The sequence below is a fragment of the Cyrtonyx montezumae genome, unplaced genomic scaffold, assembly GCF_038088225.1.
Source record: "Cyrtonyx montezumae isolate F1298 unplaced genomic scaffold, pur_monq_1.0 scaffold_33, whole genome shotgun sequence".
Taxonomy (NCBI): domain Eukaryota; kingdom Metazoa; phylum Chordata; class Aves; order Galliformes; family Odontophoridae; genus Cyrtonyx; species Cyrtonyx montezumae.
Window position 1 is genome coordinate 1,696,274 of NW_027072038.1, and position 20,865 is coordinate 1,717,138.

General features: G+C 48.9%; 1 protein-coding gene across 1 annotated transcript; it reads right to left on the reverse strand.

The window, feature by feature from the left end:
* Positions 1 to 919: 919 nt before the first annotated feature.
* ARHGAP25 (Rho GTPase activating protein 25) lies at positions 920 to 15,535 on the reverse strand. Its single transcript, XM_065745098.1, has 11 exons — positions 15,364 to 15,535; positions 11,561 to 11,754; positions 9,364 to 9,451; positions 8,872 to 8,991; positions 6,465 to 6,672; positions 4,757 to 4,889; positions 4,453 to 4,526; positions 3,799 to 3,920; positions 3,507 to 3,706; positions 2,241 to 2,827; positions 920 to 1,449 (listed from the first exon to the last, which is right to left on the reverse strand). Exons 1-11 carry the CDS (start codon positions 15,422 to 15,424, stop codon positions 1,239 to 1,241), a joined length of 1,998 nt encoding a protein of 665 aa, XP_065601170.1. The 5' UTR covers positions 15,425 to 15,535; the 3' UTR covers positions 920 to 1,238.
* Positions 15,536 to 20,865: the final 5,330 nt, after the last annotated feature.

The window sequence follows — 20,865 nt, forward strand, 5'->3', positions numbered from 1 at the left end:
CAAACATTTTCCCACTCCCATTTTTCTCTTTTCACAGTCTCTTCTGCATCTCTTTCTCTCTGCAGTTCTTTCTATTTTTCACAGACCTCTGCCAAGCAAGTCTTGAGCTGAACTTTCACTTCAAGTCCTCAGTAAGAGCAATCTATTTGCATTAACTCCATCGAGCTTGGCAGAGGAGTGCGTTTAATCTTACAAGTCCCTGTTGAAAACTCCTGCTGATCCCCTCTCTGTACCCACAAAGGCTGGGCTGAGGCTGTGTGTTGTGGGCTGCCCTTCTGAACATCAATGAGTGAAGGGTTTCAGAGTCTCGTTCTATTTTTCCTTGATCAAAAGCTTCAGCAGCATTGTGGTCCTGCAGGAAGGGCGACTCATTGGCAGGCAGTGCGAAAGCAAGCAGCCATAGCAACACGTTTACAATTAGCCACACTCATTAGTCCTTATGCCAACAGCAGTGAGTGATGGACTCAGTTGCAAACCCAAGTTTCCACCAACATGGCCAAGAGAATCCTGATGAAATAACGGAAGACAAAGAGCTCCGTGTATGGATGCATGAAACTCCAAAGCCTCAACAGCAACCACGCTGAGTTTATATACACATGGCCATAGGGAGCCTTGATATCAATGAGTCTTGTCCAGCACAACAAGAAATGGGGCACAAGGCTCCTCGGCAGACCCAACAAGCTGTCTGGGCTTCTCTTGCTCTATAAGAGCAATAACCAAATGTGTGTGTTGACATGTATGTCTTAGTTGTGTTGTCCAGGCATGCTGTGAGATGAGCTGTGCCACCCAAGACCTTGGGGGTTTTCTATCTCTCCAGCTCCAGGATTTAGGGATGCTCTGTTCCACTCAGAAGCACTGCTGTTGTCTCCAGTACAGAACCATCTAGCTGGCAGGAAGATGTGGTCTTGGAAGATCTTGGTGCTTTGTTTTGATTTGTTTTTGTTTTTCTTTTCTGTGCGAGATATTTTGATTGAGCAGCAAGAGATACTGGCCTGTTCTCCAGGTAACTTGAGCAGCTGAAAGAGGACTTGAAAAAACACACAAGAAAAAGCTTAACAGCATTTTGGGAATTTCCTGATTCAGAGCATAAACCAGACTCTAAATTCCAGGCTTCTTCCTCCACACAAGCCCACAGCCAGTAGCAGGATATTGGACAACACAAGTCCCTCAATCTCGTCCTGCATGGCAGTTCCTTTGGATTCTGTATATTATGTTTGTGCTCAGCTATGTGTCTTCTCCTAGTTGGTTTTGGCATTGCTTTTGCCTCTGGATTTAGCAATGGTTTTGATCTCCTCCTCAAGCATCTTGTTTTTCTTCTCCAAGTCCTCCTGCAAGCGCTCCATGTTCTTCAGCTTCAGCTCCAGTTCCTCAGACTTCTTCTTCTCCCTCTCAATGTCCTGGTTCAACCTCACCACTTTGGCCCAAACATTGTAGTTTTCCTTCTCAAGGCTGCAGAGAGAAACAGAATATAAAAGGTTTGGAGTAGAAGAGAGCTGGGAAGTGAGAGCTTGGCTCTCCAGAACCCTGACCTCTGTATTGTTAAGTGGAAAAGCAAGCTAGAGATGGTGTGCTGATCTCCTGATCATCACTGGATGACCACAGTGCAGTAAATCAATATCTGCAGATATAATGATATAGCAACAATACGTGAAGCTGTACTAACAGTGATGGCTACAACCATCAGATGCAGTAATATTATGGCTATTGAATTCTGAGTAGTGCAGTAAGGGCAGTGAGGCACTGGCACAGGTTGCCCAGAGATGTGGTGGATGTCCATCCCTGGAGACACCCAAGTTCAGGCTGGACACACCAAGGTCAGGCTGGATGTGGCTCTGAGCATCTGACTGAGCTGTGGGTGTCACTGTTCACAGCAGGGGAGTTGGAGTAGATGACCTTTTAAGGTCCCTTCCAATTCAAACAATTCTGTGATCCTATGATAGAATACTAATACAATATTGTAGCAACAATGATAAATAGGACTATGCAATTACTGCAGAAATATCATAGTGCAGTGATGAAATAAGAGCTACGCAGTGTTAACTGTGCAGTAATACACTGCTAAGTCACGAGAGCACAGCACACGAGAACTGAGTTTTAGATAATGTACTACAATTCTGTATTTTGTCATTAGTCATCGCTATTACATCCTGTAGGGTATTACTGGTAAATAATCCTATGCAGTTCTGCTGCTGCAATAGAGATGTCATCATCCCTCAGAGCAGCACACAGCAGCACGTTACCTTTTAATTTGCTCCTCGTAGGTCTCCTTCTGCGCTTCCATTTCTCTCTGCAGCTTCAGGACCATGCTTTGCAAGGACTCCTTGCTCTCTGGAGCAGGCTGGAACACCTCGGCAGGGCTGCTGGCCGGGCTGGTCGGCTCCTGGGGCTGATGGCAGGGGCTGGGGCAAGGCTGGAATTCCTTATCAGAGCAGCTGCTGGCAGGACTGGGGCTGGAGCTGCTGCTTTCTGCCTGGGATGTGGGCACGTTGTCATAAGTTGAAGCCCGGTGAAGGTCGAGCAGCTTGAAAAGATCATGAGATAACGTTCTCTTATGTCCTTCAGAGAGCACAGAACGTGGGTTGCTCTGCGCGGAGCCTTTCCAAAAGTCGCTGTTAAATATGTCATTCCTGTCACTGCTGCCTTTTTTCTCCCCCGAAGAAGCAGTCGTCAGGAAAGATTTTCTGTTGGGTAAAGTCTGAGTCCTTTTCCTTGCCTGCATTCTCCACGTTCCCAGTGTATCTTTGGATGGTTGCGTGCCAGTACCTTCGCTGGGTGCACAGGAGCTCACAGTCAGCCCAGGAGCACATCTGGCATTTGTGCTGTCTTTCTGCAAAACAGAGTGGTAGCATTAGGACCATCTCAATTTGCTTGTGGGCAGTGACTGCAGAGACCACAATACTCACAAAGCACATGTTGTCACACACTAACAGGAGTGGCTACAGGTTTCCACAAAAACTGATATTTATCAGCTGGTGACGCCCTTACTCTGCTGCCTGGAGAAGTGTAGATGCTCCATCTCTGGAGGTGCCCAAGGCCAGGCTGGATGTGGCTCTGGGCAATCTGGTGGGGGGCAATCAGCCCATGGCACAGGGCTTGGAACTGGGTGGGCTTGGAGGTCCCTCCCAACCCAAGGCACTCTATGACTCTGTGACTCCATGACTCCACTTTGGATTACACCACATTTTCCATTGTGAAGAGTTATCGATCGAGATTCTTTCCTTCATAAAGACTTCACCTCTCAGTGTTTTCTCATCACCAAGATGAATGGAAAAAGCTTCATCTCTTCTGCCTTTTAACTAAAAAAAACTTTACGTAAAAGAATCATTTTTCCAAGAACAGGAAGTTTTCCACAGGAAAGAACTTGTTTTCCAGATCTGTTTCCAGGGATGACAGTTACAGTTCTTAACCCTATAAAAAGCAAGCACTCATACGGCTTGCTGACCCATTCAATCCCATAACCAGGCATTTATTGGACTACTATTTTATTCTCCAAGGACCTTCCTTACCATTTGCCTTTGGATTGAGTTATCTGCCCTGGGCACTGTGGAGTCCTCTGCGGAGTCCCAGCCCACGGAGCTGCGCAGGATGGGGGTTTTCTTGTCACTCTGTTGGGCTGTTGGGGAGGGTGGCACATCCTTGGATGGAGGAAAGAGGTCTGCATGGTCACTGATCATCACAGTCATCACTTTCTGGATCTGCAGTGTGCCTGGAAGAAATCACAAAATCTTTCCAGCTTCACTCATTTTTCTAAGTATTTCACACCTCTCTACTCTAAGCAAAAGAAAAGCGAAAGAAAACCTCTCATAATAGTTGCAGGATCCTCTATCTTGGGTCTGATGAGGTTCACTCCAATCACTGTTGCCAGGTTATCCACACTCATCTTGTTGATGCTAGAGTTCAGCTGTACTTCGTATAGAAACCTATCAGAATCCAAGGGTAAGCATTTCCAATCAGAGGTGGAAGACTGTACAAAAGCCTTAGATACCCACTGGGAAAATAAATATCTAATTACTGTATTCTCATCCTTTGATTCCTAAGGATAGAAGGATATAGGTGCCTTATAAATGTATGCTGGAGCTGGGTCTCATTGGTGGCAGCAAAAACCACCATGTGATGACCAACACACCCCCAAAATACAGCAAAAAAGAAGGGGAAAAATCCATCCAATATTGAACAACCAGAGAATAAGCTCTAATCACCCAGGGTGAAAGCTGACTGCTTCATTGCACAAGGCTTCGTGCAATGGATTTTTATTTTCAGGAGTCCATACGTGAATTTGTGCACTTCCTGTGTAGTCAGATATCTTTGAGGTGTTTAGATAAATAGTGGAAAAACTCCCTTTCCATAAGTAATGATCTAGTGGCTGGTAGAAATCAGCCTCAGTACTAAGGGTGATATTCTTCCTCACCAGCAACTAATGGGAGGTGTTTGTAACTGATGCAAAGGACTGACCTGCAGATGTAGCTGAGGAGGTTGTAGTTGTCTCGGGGAAGAAGGGAAAGCTGCTTCAGGAGGTCCTGGTGACCCTAAATGCAAGTTAAGGAAGATGCATGGGTATACATGGGTTGAAGAGAGGCTCTGGATGGTGCTCTTCCAGCCTCCCCTGTATGGTGTCACCTCCTGCTCCCATCCTTGCTGCCACCTGGAGCCCTCCACCAGAGGACAGCAGCTCCTGCATGCTCTTAGATCTGCTCTGGAAACGCAAGCTTTCATTTTCAGTCCAGAAGGAGAGAGAGAAACAAATGCACCTCTGTACCTTTTTCTGGTCCACGTCCAGCATCTGGCCACAGAGCAGGAAATCCTCATACTGCATCCAGGGCACAACTGGCTCAGGCAGCTCCCGCAGGTACAGCTTGAGCAGGGAGGCCACAGTGTGCACATCTGTGTCCCTGCAAAGCCATTGGCAAGACTCAGACTCAGCTGATGAGCAACCCCTGCACTGCTCCGTGCTCTGTATATAGAGGCACGAGGTGTAGAACTATAAATAGGGAGCAAAATCAAGCCAGGAGTAGCTCACAGGGCACCCCAAGTCAGGGAATGGCCCCAGCTGGCAAAATCATAATCTGCTTGGTGAAGATTTTCCCTGCTCCATGTCCCCAGCCTCCGTTGGATTTTGCATGAAAACCCAGTCTGCAGACATTCACACGTTTGGCAGGAGCTCCCTGCTCTGCAGAGCTGGCAAAGCTTGCCTGGGGTTTGGAAGATTAACAGCAATTACTGAAGATGTTCTGCCGGGCCAGATGTTTGCAGCTTTGCATACCATGTAGTTTACATTATGTCAAAAGGACACTGTCAAGACAGTAAGCCTCTCATTTGACCTACCTTGAAGTTGCTTAAACTCTTATAAACTCCCTAGCAAAAATCCCCCAGGTCATTTATTTTTAGGATTGGTTGGGGTTTCTAAATAATCATGGAGGAATTCTTTCAGAGCTTTATTCCTGTAGGGCCGACCAATACACATCCTGGATGCCTGCCTAGTTTTCTAAGGCTCCCCACCCAGTCACGCTGTGCTTGTGTGTGCCAGTGAAAACCCAAACTGGTGGCAAATCCAGCATCTTGCAGTATTCACCTTGCTGGGAAGCCCTTTCCTGGCCTTGCTGAAGATGGATTTTGTATGAAGTACACGGGGGATGCTGCACTGATGCTCATCTGAGCCCTATAGGGTTAGCGAGGCAGGGTGCTGGGAGTGATGCTGACTTCCCTCACTGTGCCCTGCTGTAAAACACTGTTTTGCAAAAAAAAGAAAGTTTCACCTTCCTATGACCCCTCTACAGGTTGCAACAGGTCTTGGGGACCCAGAGGCAAGAAATATTCAGCTGCAAAACGAAGGGCTGGGATTGTTTTGCTTCAAAAGTGGGAAACACTCTTCCCCAGAGCCTCCCTCTCTCCCAAGAAAGCACCAGGCAGCTCTCTTGGCTTTAGAGGATTTGCTCTTTCCACTCAACACTTGGCTTTAGGGAATTTACTTTTCCCTCTCAGCCTGGCAAAGGAAGGGATTTGAAAGGAGGCAGCTTTTGAGCAGCCAAAATCTCTCTCTTATTTCTCTGTGGGAAAAGCAACAGGAGGAAAATATCAAGCCAGTGGGCTGACAGGGAAAGAGATTAATTCCATGAGGTTTAAGGGTATTCTCTGAACATATCTGCACTCCTCTACTTGCTCTCCTTTCCCTAAATCTCTGTCCTTAGCTGATGTGCTTTGTAGGCTCTTTCCCTTGCCTTCTTTCCTGGCTGGAACAATAGTCATTGTGTGGGTCTGGGGTGTCCCTAAACTCCCCAGAGATTTCCATCCATCTCTCATCATAATCCCTTTTGGGGGTTTCTGCTGAGCACTCCTCTCTGTGCTGAGCCCCTCTGGTGGCCCTAAGCATCCATCAGGTCACTGCTGAGTTCCTGCAGGAGGGTCAGGCTGCTTATCCCCAGATTTTGGGGTGCTAGCTGAGTAGAAAAGACAGAATCCAGCATTACCGGTCAAACGATGGCCTTTCCCCAGCATCGAAGGCGTCCCTGAGCTGCTTCACCAGGTTGTCCTGGCCGGGAAGGCGGAAAATGCCCTCCTCACTCACACCGTGCTCCCGGATGAACTCAGCGCATTTCTGCACCAGGATGGGCACCTGCTGCTGCCCAAACTTCTGCTCGTAGGCCATGGTCTCTGCCAAGCGTTGGCCAAACACCGCTGGGGAAAGGACACTGGGGTTAGAGGATCCTGAAAGCTTTGCTTAAGGAGCTCAGCACTACGTGCAAAGGGGACAGCTGCACTTCTTCCTAAAAGTGAGAGCTTCAAAAGCTGTGCGAGATGAGGGTGGGAAGAGAACGTCTCCCAGAGAAACAAACAGCAGCAAAATGGAACATCCTCCAAATAATCACATTCTCAAAATGATGAAATCAAAGAATCATTAAGGTTGGAACAATCACCGAGGTCCCCAAGCCCAACCCCAGCCCACCCGCACCATGCCCACTGACCATGTCCCCAAGTGCCACATCTCCACAGTTCTTGACCCCACTCCAGGGATGGTGACCCCACTCCAGGGATGGTGACCCCACCAGCCCCGTGGGGCAGCCTGTGCCAGTGCTTGACCATTCTTCTGGAGAAGAAATTGTTCCTAAAATCCAACCTGGACCTCCCCTTTCCCTCTCAGTGCACTAAAGCGATGTTCTGTACCTTTCCTTCGGAGCAACGGCTTTTTCCTTCTGAACTCACAGCAAAGTAAGAGCTCAAAGGCAGAGAGGCAGCAACCTGCATCCCAGCTCTTCCTCCTCAGAGCCCCCTGTGGGGTTACAGCATGAGAATCCCAGCTCGACATGGCTATGGGGTGATGCCAAAGGGTCCTGTGGTCTTCTACCATGGTTTTGTATACATTCACTGCATGCTCTGAAGGCTGAAATGGTTCCCGTGCTTCTTCCAGACCAGAAAACTGCAAGTATACACCCTCACCTGGAACCACAGACTTGTCTGCACCTGCCTGGCTGTGGGGTGTTTTGTTTATAAAAGACCTGCTTACAATTTTAAATAATGAATATAAATCCGTCACTGTGCACAATAGAAGCAAATCCATCACCTCCACCATGATTTAAAAAGCACACGTTGCCTTGATGCCAAAAATGTTCACTGTGAAGCTTTGGGGTCTGTTAATCTCTATGTTGGCATAAAATGCAGCCCTGCAGTGCATGACCTCCCTGCTATCCCCAGGGCTTTCTGTACCAATATAAATTTACATTTCCCATCATTTAAGGTCACTTTATCTGCCTGGAAGAAGCCAGCAGTCTCTGAAGCTTAAGCAAGGATCCGCTGTGGAGCTGTTATTATTAGAGCCAGGTGGGGCAATGCCCATCTGGCTTCAGGAATCCTCATTTCAGCTGCACATAACTGCCAAGCTGAGGACACAGCACCAGCTTAGAGGCAGAAAAAAATCAGTTTAAAGGTAGAAAACATCTGGATTGCAAATGAAACCAGCCTCAAAACTGCTGTGGTTTTTATTCAGGGGGGAGCTACAGGAGATTAGATCTGCATGGTGCTTGTAGAGCTGTGGCACAGGGCACAACCTGTATCAAAAATTATACAAATGGCCAACACGAAGCATAGAGAGGAGGAGGAGAAGAGGCTCAGGACTGCTGTCTCCTTTGCAAAAGAGCTAAAGTGGCTCCCAGCCCTGTTTGGACCTTGGTTTATAGGTGTTCATCCTTGTAGGAAGTCTGGATAATTCATCCTTATAGGAAGTCAGGGTAATTCATCTATATGGGAAGAGTGGCTGGAGTGAGCTTTGCTGCTTCCTTTGTGGGTATTGCCCACGGTGGCAGTTTGGAGGTGTGCTCCTCTGATGGGCTTTGTCTGATCCCTCCCTGACCACAAGTGGGGATCCCATCACGTGGGGTGGTGATGGTGTGCCCGAGGCAGAGTGTGCAGAGAAAAATGGAGGCAGGAGCGCCGGGCAGAGAGAGAAAAGCTATGGGAAAAGCAGAGAAGGAAATCTGGCAGGGAAAAGGTGAGATTTGTTTCAGTGCCTTATCATTGATTCATTGAATCACTGAACCATAGAATGGATTGAGTGGGAAGGACCCTAGGAGCCTTCAAGAGGAAGGAATTGGAGTTGTTCTCAAGAATGACAATTTCTACAGTCACAAGAGCAATGAGGAAGCTCCCAAAAGAGGTTGAAAGCAGCAGAGAAATGCTGCTTTCATGCTTGATGGACATTAGCTTAACTCTGCCTCTGTCTGCAGCACACCAACACCACGAGGTCCAGCCTCAGGGAAAGTCTCTATAGCATTACACTTCTCAGATTTAGGAGCCCAGCTTTAAAACCCTTGCTCAACAACAGCATGGAGTGTGAGATGCTATGAAACCACCCCTCCAAGAGCTGCCCCCATTGCCTGTTACCTCCTGAGGTTGAACCCAGCACCCGTCGGATGGATTTAACCCATTCCTCCATATCAGACTGGGAGTTGGCCATGAGCACATAGGTGTCCTGCCCCGCCCGGTTCTGGTCTCCAGAGAGCCCTGAAAAAAGCATTTATAGACCACGTAGAGTGAGGGTTGGGATAGGGATGGCAAATTCTTATTTTCTTTGCTGAATATTTGGCTTCCCAGTTTCCCTAATAACGTCTGCTTGGCTGTGAAAGGAAGCAGCTTTCTAACGTTTCAGCCTCGCTGAAGCTTTAAGAAGGGAACAGAAAGTGCTTAACGTGACAGCATGGAGTGTTCCAGCGTGTGAATGTTGAAAGGAAGAGGTTTTATGTTTTTAAGCAGGGCTGGGGGAGGTGTTGAAAAGAAATGGGAGGGAAAGGGCGGTCACGGTAATGTGCCCAAACAATCCGGGGTGACAAGTCCATCCCAAAAAGCATACAATACAACAGTAGGAAACATTCTCACCTGGGATAATTTCGAAGATAAATTTCCCTCCTTCCTCTGGGTTGCCAGACACCTCCTTGATGGTGCTTCCCTGGAGAGACAGGCAGCCCTAGGAGCAAGCAGAGCAGGAGCTGCAAATCCCTGTCCCACCTCTGCGAGGTGACACGAGGTAGTGTCAGCCCTGGGCACCAAAGTTGTTTTTGGAGACAGATTGCAGGAACTGGGTTTTTATTGCAGTTTTTCTCATTAAAAATATGTGTATATATGTAATAGGATCATTAAGGTTGGAAAAAAACCCACAAGATCCTCCAGTCTGACCCCAACACATCCCCACCATATCCATTAAACCATGTCCCCAAGTGCCACACCTACTTCTTTCTTGAACATGTCCTGGGATGGCAACTCCTTTATACGTATACATATATATATGTCCTCAAAATAACTTGAAACAATAAGGAATGTACATATATACATATACACAAATACATATAGGTGTATATCTCCTAAAAATGAATTCAAACTCTTCCTAAATGCATGTTTTTCTGATGAAGTTATTCTCAGAATGGGATTACTGCTTCATTTCCTCTTTCCTTTTTTCCTCCCTTCTCATGTTTTCCTCCTTTCTCATGTTTTCTTTTAACCCCTGTTGGGAGTAGAGGAAGAAAGTCTGAAGGAGAAGGGACATAACAATGCAGAGAGAGCCTCTTTTTGCTGCACTGGAACAGGAAATTTCTTCATTTAAGGCAGTGCCACTTAAAAACTAAACAGAAAAAGTTTACGGGAGAGGAGCAGAGAAAAAGAAGAAAATTGAGTAAAAGAAAGGGAAAAAAATAATAATAAAGAAAAAAAGCAAAGCATAAAACAGCTGTTTCCTTTGGTTCTTCCTTTCACAACATCAACAGCTCAGTCACTGTGGGAGGGGATGTGTGGGGAGTGGACAAGGCACGTGGGATGGAGTGGGTGTATGAGTCAGCGTTGGCGGCCTACAGAGGCAAAAATAGTGATGTTTCTCTCTAATTTCAGACTTCTAAAAGCTCTTGGGCTCCTGTGGGCAGGGGGGACTCAACCATCAGCTCTGAAAGAGCCCCACACGTGGTAGTATTGAGCTGAACAGTGGTGGGAGCAGCGAGGCTTGAAGTGAGGTGTGATGATGGGGAGTGCTGCCAAATGCGCTATCAGCAGCAATCAGCTTCGATACAGCACTTTCAGTTTCTACATTTCTATTTAGAGCCAGGGAAATGGCTCCTCCCAAACACTTCTGAGAGGGGAGAAGGCCATAACAGGGTGTGTGTCCCATCACCTCTGCCCCTTGATTCACCCCCAGGGTCTGCTGATCACTTTCCCCTTTGGAGTTTTGTTAGCTTGGAATTATTTTTGCTACCAGCACCAGTTTACGCAGAGATCGTCTTTTCTGTCAAAACAGAGGATCTTTCCCCCGAAAAATTCTCAAAAGAAGCAAAAGATGGCGGTGGAAATTCTCACAGTGTGGAGAATACGGTTGAAATTATCCGTACGCATTGGGAAAACAAGCTGATTTCCTCCCAGCAACCGTCCTCCAACACACCCCCTGAGCAATAGTTTGGATGGGTGGCACAGGGGGCTCATTGCAACCCCAGAAGAGGACTGATCCAAACACCAGAATTCTGTCAGGGTGGGGGACATTGGGTGCAGACACCTAAATCTTGATCGCAGGCGTTGTGCACAGTGTTATGTACACAGTACGATCTCTTGGACATCCAAAAAACATTTGAAGTCGGCAGCTTTCACGCCCTCAGAGGAGCAGGCAGTGGACAGGTTTCCTGCAGCTGTGTGGGGTGGAAGAAGGCCAAGGAACAAACCCCATCCACGTGGCCCAGCCTCCTGCCAGGATGGGATGCGAACAGAAAGGCTCAAGAAGGATTTCCTTTCCTTATCTCTCTCCTCAGAGGGGCCCCTGCACTCCATCTCCCCTCCCAGCCATGAGGTCTGTCAGGGCTGTCTCAAGACCAAAAGATTGCTTGTTTTCTCCTACAAGCACCCCACAGCATAGGTCCAAATGCAGGTTCAAGGCTGCTCACTGTGTCTCCCTGGCTATGGCTGTCACCCTGGAGGACATCCCATCGTTGGTACCACCCCAAGGCAACAAACCCTCTTTAAAACCCAACTCCAGCCCCATGCCCAAAGAGCAAAGCTGCGGGAAGGAAGGAGGAGCAGCCCACCCTGTTAATCCCCAGCCTACCTGCGGCCTGGTGTCATCCTCATCCTTGTAATAGTAGAGCTGCTGGCCCCGCAGCACAAAGTACCTCTGCTGCCAGTTCTTGACAATGGAGCGCTGCTTCTTCAGCCAACCCAACTTCAGCGGCCGCTCCATGGCACTGGGAGAGCCGGGCTGCGAGGTCACGGCCTCACTGCTCATCACACTCCTGGAGCGGGCTGCAGGGACAGGGATGGAGGAGATGGAGGGGACGAGCCACCAGTCCTATTCAAGCTAAAAGAGCTCTCAGCCCCTCAGCTTGCACCCAGCAAACTGGCTAGCTAGTTGTAAAGGAAGTGGCTGCAGTATCTATCAGCCCGTGCTTCCTTTTTCCTGCGTGGGAGTCATTGTCTTGCAAGCAAGAAGAAAATCATAAGCTTTTTCTTTTTTTCCTTCTCCCTAATGGGAGTGTGTGTTTTCTTATTCCCACCCCAAACAGGCTGCAGCTGTGAGATCAGAGTGATCCAGCCTGGCCTAAAAAAAATACAGCAACAGAACTGCCTGGAAAATTAAGTTTTGCTTTTTGTCTGAAGTTGCTGAAGGAGGTGATCTCCTGCAATGAGACTGGAAATCTCCAAGGGAGGGAGGAGGGGTTTGCTGGTGTCCCATCTCCTGCTGCAGTGTCCCCGTCTCCTACTCATGGATGCTTCCTCCTTGGTGCAACCAGATTGTGCCATGGGTCAGCACATGGCCCCGTGGCCATCAATAAAATCTTCTGCAATAGTAAATGCCTGAGGAGGAATCATTTCTGGAAGGGATACTTCGTGTTTTACCTCTGCACTGTAGGACCCCAATGCCCACCCTGTCATGTAGGGGGAGCATTTAGGGTACAACTGAGCATGTCATGTGGGGGAATTCAGTTTCACTGCTCTGCACATGGTGACTTTTGACATCTCCCCTGCTAAAACTAATGGTGATAAGGGGAAGCTGTGGCTGACCCAGTGCTCTGAACCCAAGTGTCTGCTTTTTCCCTTGACTCGGACAGCAGAGCTGCAAAAGCAGGAGCTGCAAGCTTTGGGGGATTTGTTGATTTTGTACAGAAGATAAGGTTTAAAAAGTGGGAAATCAAAACATAGCCACTGCGGCCTGGTGGTATTTAAAATCACACCTACAGACACCTGTGAGGAGCGTGAACCTGCAAAATATTTTGCATTTATCACTGCATGGTTAGCAAATCCATCAGAGGTGGTGCAGTTCAGGATTGTGCCCTGCTCCTCCTTCTGAAATCCCCTAGAGAAAGAAGGTCACCTGAGTTCTGCCTTCATCCTGCAGAGCTCAGTGTGGATGGGGCACTCCGAGCTCACTGCAGTACTGCAAATCCTTTTCCAAACATCAGCCTTCAAAGAGTGGTGAGAGTGCTGCTCGTATCTCACCGTGTGCTGATGTGGGATGTTGAGAGCTGGGACCTTTGAAAGGGATTTGCCAGCCTGCTCCTGGGGAGCAGTTTTGGGACCACAGTCATAGCTGAGCTGGTGAGGATTTGGGATGCAATGGTGTCCAGGGTAATGCTATTATCCCAACTGTAGTATCTCTATCCACCAGCATTCATCTTCCCCAGCCCAGCAGCTCAGGTATTGCATGGACATGCAGCTTGCAAGGAGAAATCACATCTTTTATGAAGAAGGGAACTTTAGGATACCTTCTTTTTGATGATATTGATCTCCCTCTCAGCCCAACACCACAGCATCAGGGCTCTGCTCTGCACCAAGTGACCTAGCTGGTGCTGCTACACCGGCTTTAAATGGCTGAGCTAAAATTGCTCAGGCCTCTCTGGCAATACGATTTATTCCTATTTTCATCCCTCTTCCCCGATGCAGAAAGAACAGTGCAGTACACTGCATTCCCTTTGCTTTCTCATCATCTCCTCCTAAACACCAGACCCAATGTGCAACCATGTGTGGCCCAGCCATGATCACACACATACGTGTGCATGACACACGCAGGCGTGTATTCCCTCTCTCTGTGCTCTGGGCTGACTTAAGACCAACAGAGTGCTTTGCAGGATCCTTTGTACTCACTGCATGAGCAGTCCTGAGCCACAGGGTTCACACAGAGGTGTGCAGTGGGGGATGCTGTGGGGAGCTTGGCTTTGCAAGCAGTGATGCTATTATTCGCCTAGAAGAAAGTCCTCTGCTTTAACAAAACCAGAGCTACAGAGGCTGTGGCTCCTTCCCTGACCACTTTTCCATGTATATAACTCCTGTGGCCAGCACTGAAGATTTCACTTGGGGTTGAGGTGAAGCTTTTTCCCGAGGTGGCTCAGTGCTTGCAGTCTCCCCCGGGCACAGCCCTTCATCCCTGGTAGGAAAGAGTCACTGAGAGCAAACACAGTGCTCCCCAAAGCATTTCCTGCAGTAACCACCTCTGAAGTTGAACGTTTCCTCCAGAACAGCCTTTCTCCTCCTCCAGCCCTGGGCACTGGCTGCAGAGAGGAGGAGCTCTGCTGAAGTGCCATTTGCAGGAGACACTGCAGCACCACATCACCACCGCTCCCTGCTTCAAATCCTCATCTCCTGCAAGCATCACCACCCCCATTGGAGGGGATGCTGGGGAATGTGCAATAAAACCCAACAAAAGCAAACCTTCTCCAACAGGTTTTGCCATGAGAACTGCAAACGGAGTTTTCTCTTCCATGGAAATAAACAGCTGTGTGTTTGTCTCAGCGTGGGAAAGCACACAGCAGTCAGCACTCCATCCCAGGGCTCTCCAAGCAATGGTCACAACTGGAGACATGCAGAGGGAAGTACCCAGAGCCAGGAGGATCCAGCAAAGGCCATGGTGACTCATTTGAGATTATTTTCCACCCGTGACTCACGTCCCTGCAGACAGAGGACCAGGCACCCCAAAGTAGGATGAGAGTCTCTGCAAAGAGCTGAGCCTGTGCTCAGGGTCCTGCACGCACACTCCGTGTTGCAGTGCAGCTTTAGGTGACCGATGCTGCCTTGACCAGGGCCCCATCCATGTGCAGAGTGATGCTCGGCAGCTGCAGCCAAAGGGGCTTCAGATAAAAGTCCCAACAGCCCTTGTAAGAAAACCCAGCCAAGATGAGCATTGCAGGCTGATGTGCAATGTAGGGAGAGCTCAGAACTGCAGAGACTGCTTGGTCAACGAAGCCACCAAGGTGTGCCTTGGCCACCACCAAGAACCTCTGCTTTGCTGCCTGCACACACTTGTGCACCCCTTCCTCGCCCTTAAACCCCGCTCCTCAGCACTTTGACTCAAATGCTGTGATATTTTGGCCACAGAGCCCACCACGGGGACCCCTCACTGTTTCTTGAGGGTATTTCGAAGTGGTTTTCTTGCTGCAGTGGATCCCAAGGTGGATGGGGGCTGTGCAAAGCCTGGGCACAGACAGGAAAGTATGCAGCAAAGCTGCACAGGGCTCTTCACCTCTGGTGGGAGGAAATTGGTGACGTCGGGGTGGGAGAAGAAACCTGAGCAAGTGCAAGGATGCTTCCTCCACCTGAACCACGCCACCTCCTGTGAAGACTTGCTCAGCAAAACGGGCAATTGGGCTTTGAGCAAAAAGAGCAAATGGCTCAAAACCCAGATTTTAGGTGGGCAGCAGCCCCATGCTGCCAGTGACCCTCCATCCCCACCCCCACAGGGCCACCCCAGCTGAGCTCCCACCGCACCCCTGCGTCAGCAATTCTTGCAAAGCATTTCTTTTCAACCATTTGCAAACTGTCTGCTTTGGGCTGCAGCTGCAGTCGCTGCAGGGCTCGGCCACAAGCATCCCACAGACCCCAAGAAAGCTGAAGAAGGGCATAAAGAAGCACTCACGGTACCTATTTTGGCAGCATCCATTTTCAGGTTAAAATCCCAATTCCGTGGCAGCTTGAGGGACATTGTGGATCAGGAAGGGTTTGGCGTTGGGTCTCCAGTGGGGGCAGCTTTGAAGAAGGGCTGAAGTGGAGCTCAGATGGCCCCGTGGGTACCCTGTGCCTGGGGTATGGTCCCCCAGTGCAGTGTGAGGGCCCGCCGACGGCTGGTTTGCCAACGTACTTCCTCCTCCCTCCTCAGAGAGCAACCCCATAAAAGTCCTTTCCTGCCCCACCGAGCTCTTGCCTTGCTTCCCTCTCTTGCCAAGGCGCTGCTTTTGCCTTAATTTTTGCTCCACTTTGAGTGGGGACGCAGCACCGTGGCCCCAACCCACACCGAGAGCCCAGGGCTGCAGTTGGCTGAATTTAGGGAAGTGGGTGAACTCAGTGCAGCAGCAAAACCCAGCACAGTGTTTTGGGAAATGCATCGTTCAGCAGCAAAGCGAAGCAACCATGGCTGCAGGATGGCAACTTCCAATGTCTGAATGCATCCCCAGGTGATGTCATTTCCCTGAAGGTGCCCCATGGCCACGGATGGGGCTGAGTTGGTGGGGGGCAACCAGCCCACAACAGGGTGGGGGGGGGGGTTGGTGGGCTGTAAGGTCTCCTCCGAGCCAACCATGCTGAGATTATATGGCTCAAAGGTGGTTTAGGGTTTCTGCACCTGGTTTGCAACAAGCAGTACCTGCTGCCTGGGGGAACGCTGCAGGTTTTGGGGCAGAAGGGACATAGTGGGGGGGTCTCCAGTCTTCATCTCCCCCAAGGTGGAGCTCTGTAAGAGGGGGAAGTTGCCCCAAGGAGAAGCAGAACCGGCAGCGTGGGGAGCTGGGGTGAAAAGAGGATGCAGCCACCAGTTCTGTGCTGTCACATCCCCCTTGGCACACCCAGGGTGCACTGAGCTGCACGCAGCCGCCGGCACAGTGTCAATCCAGGAGGAATTCGTGCTCCAGAAAGGAGCTGGAGCCCGACTTCACAGCCAGGTCGGGCAAACCGGGGTTAAATTCCAAAAAACGAATCTGCATCTGGAGGCAGCTCAGCTTCTGCCGCACCCAGAGAGCCCTGAACGTAGAGCATCACTTTTTTCCTCCTCTTAACATTATCTGTAGAAAGCAAGGGGAGCTTTAGGGAGTTGTGTGCTTTGATTTTCTTCCCCCCCTCCCCTCCCCCCTTTCTTTTCAATCTGTTGGTTTTTTTTTACAAAAGTCCGGTGTGAACAGGATGCTACGCTGCACCTCCCTCCCCTCCAGAAAGGAAACTGCAAGTGTTTCAGCCTAACCCTGTGTAATTCAGCCCAATGCTGTGTGCCTACGAGCAGCCCACAAGCGCACAGAGCCACCTTGCTGCCATCCACCCAGTCCCATCAGGTATCAAGATGCTCCGGGTTTGGGAATGCACATCAGCAGGACTTCGTTTTGTTTGTTATTTTCCCTCCTTAGAGTCGGTTAGGAGCATCAGAAAACAGTGTGGGTGCAGCGTTGCAGGAGAGCTGCTGGCAGCAGGGACAGCTCTGGCTTGAGGCTTTCTACCCCAGTGGGTACAGAGCACCCTGGTGGTGTGCACTGGGAATTGCCACTTCCAGCTGCTCAGCTCAATGAAATCCTGTTAACATGCAAGGCAAGGGAGATTTCAGCCTATTTTCCAAGAGATTTAATACTGACGGATCTTTCAAGACCTCACGTTCTCACGTGCAGTTGTTCAGTATGAATATCCCATGGGGCTGCTCAGCAGCTTTGCTCCTAACCACGCAAACCCTTCACAGCAGATGCACAGCAGCACATGATTTGAGGCTTTAGAGTCTATTTAGCAAGTTGGCAATTGATAAGGACACACACTGGTGTTGCTGGAGGATGAATTTGTCTCAGAATATGCAGACAGCGTGACAGGAAGCAAGCTGCTGATTGCATGGTTTAGGTTAGTTGATAAGTCAAACAACAGTCAAAATAACAGCAGGGCTAAAAATAGGATGTTTTGCTGGGTACACAGAAAGTTTCTGCCCTCCCAACCCAAAGGAGTCAGGAGAAATGGCTGAAAGGAGCAGTAATTGATGCTCACATTCCCAGTCAAATCCTTTGGGCAGTGTATGGTATATGGTTAACAGAATGAATAATGCTAAATAGTATCATAGCCAAGATGTTTTACAGATGGCATAGAAAGCTTATCGTGATGGAAAAAGACAATCAAAATAAGGAAAAGTGCTCATCCAAGTCCTAGGTTCACAGCAGGAAGCTCTAAAGGAGTTAATATTCAGAAAGAGATCCTTCCCCAGTGGTGGTCAGCCCTTAAATGGGGTCCAGGAGAGGTGGAGCCAGACTCCACCCCTTCAGGTCACACAGGTGCATTGCCTTCACCTGTGCTCCCATGGCTGAGTCAGTGCTCACCTCAGGTGATCCATCAGTGGTTCAGGCCGTGATTTCACAGTTCCTATACATGCAAAATGAGTGGATTTGCAGCACACAGTGGTGTCACTGCTGCCCTCATCCTTTATATACCCCATCCTTTATGGGGATGGGGCCGTGTGAGCTGATGGCAGCTTCCACCCCACAGCACTGTGGGAAGGAGAGAAAGAAATGGGGGATAGGAACGTTGCTGCTGGAGCAGATCAGTCCATTTTGGGCAAAGTAGGATCTCCCTTAGTGCTGAATAAAACTCCACGACACATAATGGAATTTAGATTTATTTAACAGTAACATATAGTATATAAATAGGGTAAATACTTTAAAATATACAATATATCACATTCGGACATCCTGTCAAAGAAAGGCAACTCTACATGTGTAGCTAAAACATTAACCAAAAGAACAATGCACAGAGAAAGAAGCAGATGGAGGAATGCCCAGGTCAGGTCTGGAGAATAGGAGCACACAACTACTACAGGAGCACAGAATGCAGCTTGGTGGGGGGGGACAGAGGGCAGAACCACAGGGGCCTTCACACGATGCTTTCTGTGAGGCAGAGAGGTCTGGATGAGGTATAGGGATGGGTCCACAGGGCTCTGCCTTCCTTCTATAGAACTGAGTGGTCAGATGAGGAAGAGGAGGAGGAAGAAGAAGGGATGGGGTAACAAGCATTGCCATCAGAATGCACCTGGACATCTGTGACACTGGCGGTCCCCAACCTGGCACCAAGTGCTGGCTGATGCTGTGTGATTTACAGCTTTGTGAGCCACATAAAGACCCCTCCAGGTCAGCATCAGCACACCCCCGAGCCCAGCACCACAAAGACCTGAACAGCACACAGAGGTGGGTACAGGATCTAACACCTCACACCACAACGAGGTGTCAATGTTTCATTGCAGGTCACACACTGAGAATGCAGCAAAGCTGCAAGCTTGTTCAGCCTACAGCCAGGCTCAGAGAAGCAAATTCCCATCCAAATTCACCCACTGCTCAACCACACAGCCCATCAACGCTGCAGAGCACAACAGTGCAATCCATCTCACTACATGGCCACCATGGATGCTTGGAGGACACCCTTGCAGCTCTGCTGCCCCAGGAAGAGTAACAGTTCCAGCTACAGAGCCCACTGAGAGCAAAACTACTGTACAAGGCTCAAGCTCGAGCCCTGCAGCTGGAAAACCACATGAGCATCCCACATTGCCTTACCCAGACATCCCCAGAGTCTATGTGGCCTCCAAAATTACAGTCCTGACATTAAGGCCAAGCTCCTTCAAGGCTTAAAGCAATGCAAAGAGCTGCAATGTGCCTTGCTGTGCATCCCTGTAGGAATACACAATGCAGCTAACTCCACTGTCGGCAGAAAGTTAAAGAAATGTAAAGCTAAGTCTAACTCAAAACACTGGCAGCAAACTAAAACCATTCCCTGGCAGGAGTGGTGGGGCAATCCCACAAAATCCTGCCTTAAAACAACATGCTGTGAGGAGGAGCTGGCCATTACTATCTCCTGCACGACCAGGGCCATCCCCCACACTCCCATCAGTGGTGCAGAAGCCAAGGGGGTTCACCAGCCACAATTGCTTTGCTCACCACTCTTACTCAGTCAGACCAGCCTGCAGATAACATAAGCATCCTCCACCTCCCTCCTTTCCTCCTCCATTTCTCAAACGGATGCACCAGTCCCATTCTGTTAACTGAACTCAAGTGCACCGTTTCCATGTAGCTTTACCCTCGAGGATCACAACAGGTTTCGAAGGACACCCGTCCTCTGCCCTGCTGGGAAAGGAAGGAAGAAGAAAGCTGCGAGCTCAGCAGAAAGCTACCCACACATCAGTGCTGCTTCACTCCGAGCACCATGCAGCCATGAATGCAGCTGCTTCGCCCTCCAGTGTCCACATGCAGCACTGCACCATTAAACAGCCCCAAATGCTACTTCAAATCAATAGCATGCACACAGGTTTTGTGGTTTTTTTTGCCCCACTAATTACAACTAAAGAAGGATGGATGTTTTAAAGCGAGATGAGCAGCAGGCTAGAGACCTACATGAAAAATGCATTGTTATAAAGAGCAGCACACTTTTGTTATATGTCAGCACTGTAGTTTCTTCTGAGGACTTCGGACCCAACAGTGCAGTACAAGGGATTCTGGCAGGTGTTACCATGAGGCAGTGAGAATCCAGGACAGCACCAGCTTGTCTGACCACAGGGAAAGCTGCTTTTAGGGGCTACACCAAACCCTGCTGCTTCCACATCTATTCCCAGTTCAAGAGGCCTCACCTGGCCTAGCTAAATTCAGATAAATCATAGCAAAACACAGCCCAACTATCTTCTCTGTGCAAAGCAAGATGGAAGCATCTTCATTCTCCCCTCTGCTTTTCTAATGAGGGGCTTGGAACAACATCCTCCAAGTCAACACAAAATAAATTGCCTGATTCAGGTTGGATAAGATCAGGCTCCACAACTCATCTAGGAAAGCATCAATGCTGTGGGTGTTAATGAAAGAGAATACTGAATTGGCTTCACACAGCAGCCCTGAGCCCTACCAGAAGATGGCAGCTACCAGAAAAAGATCAGCACTGCTGTGGAAACAGTCCTTCCTCCTCCACAGTGCAAGCTCTTGATCAACACCTGTATTTGCAGTGCAATGGGCACACACTTCTGCCCCTCAGCTCCTGTTTATGGAGATGAAGCAGAATTTACGACACAGTCGTATAGAAGTAAGAGAGAGATTGGGATCTACTCATGTATTTACACAAGCATACGTGTGCTCTCCTATCCACTCTTTTAGGGTATGCAAAAGCAACAGCAGAATCAGAATATGGAGTATGAAATCGTTGCAGGTGTTTTACTTTGCACTGATGCTTTGGCTCCTTTGCAGCATGTACAAGTCTCCATGCGGGGAGAGGGTGTCTGTGTATAAGGTTTAGGTCAGCAATTGTTTGACAACAGCAATGTACTTCTGTATTATCTTTCCCTGACACTTGTCTCCCAGATTAAAATAAGGAAAAATTTCTCTCTCTTGTGCACAAATTATGAGAAGAAGTAAAATCAGATGTCTCATACATGAGAACATTGCA

Bases quoted from the DNA above. Each gene is read 5' to 3' on its own strand.
- ARHGAP25 (XM_065745098.1), bottom strand. From the start codon at position 15,424: ATGTCCCTCAAGCTGCCACGGAATTGGGATTTTAACCTGAAAATGGAT. The intron at 8,992-9,363 runs GTGAGAATGTTT...TGCTTTTTTCAG, and splicing joins TATCTTCGAAATTATCCCAG to GGCTCTCTGGAGACCAGAAC. The intron at 3,707-3,798 runs GTTTTCTTTCGC...GATTTCTTCCAG, and splicing joins TCCTGCAACTATTATGAGAG to GCACACTGCAGATCCAGAAA.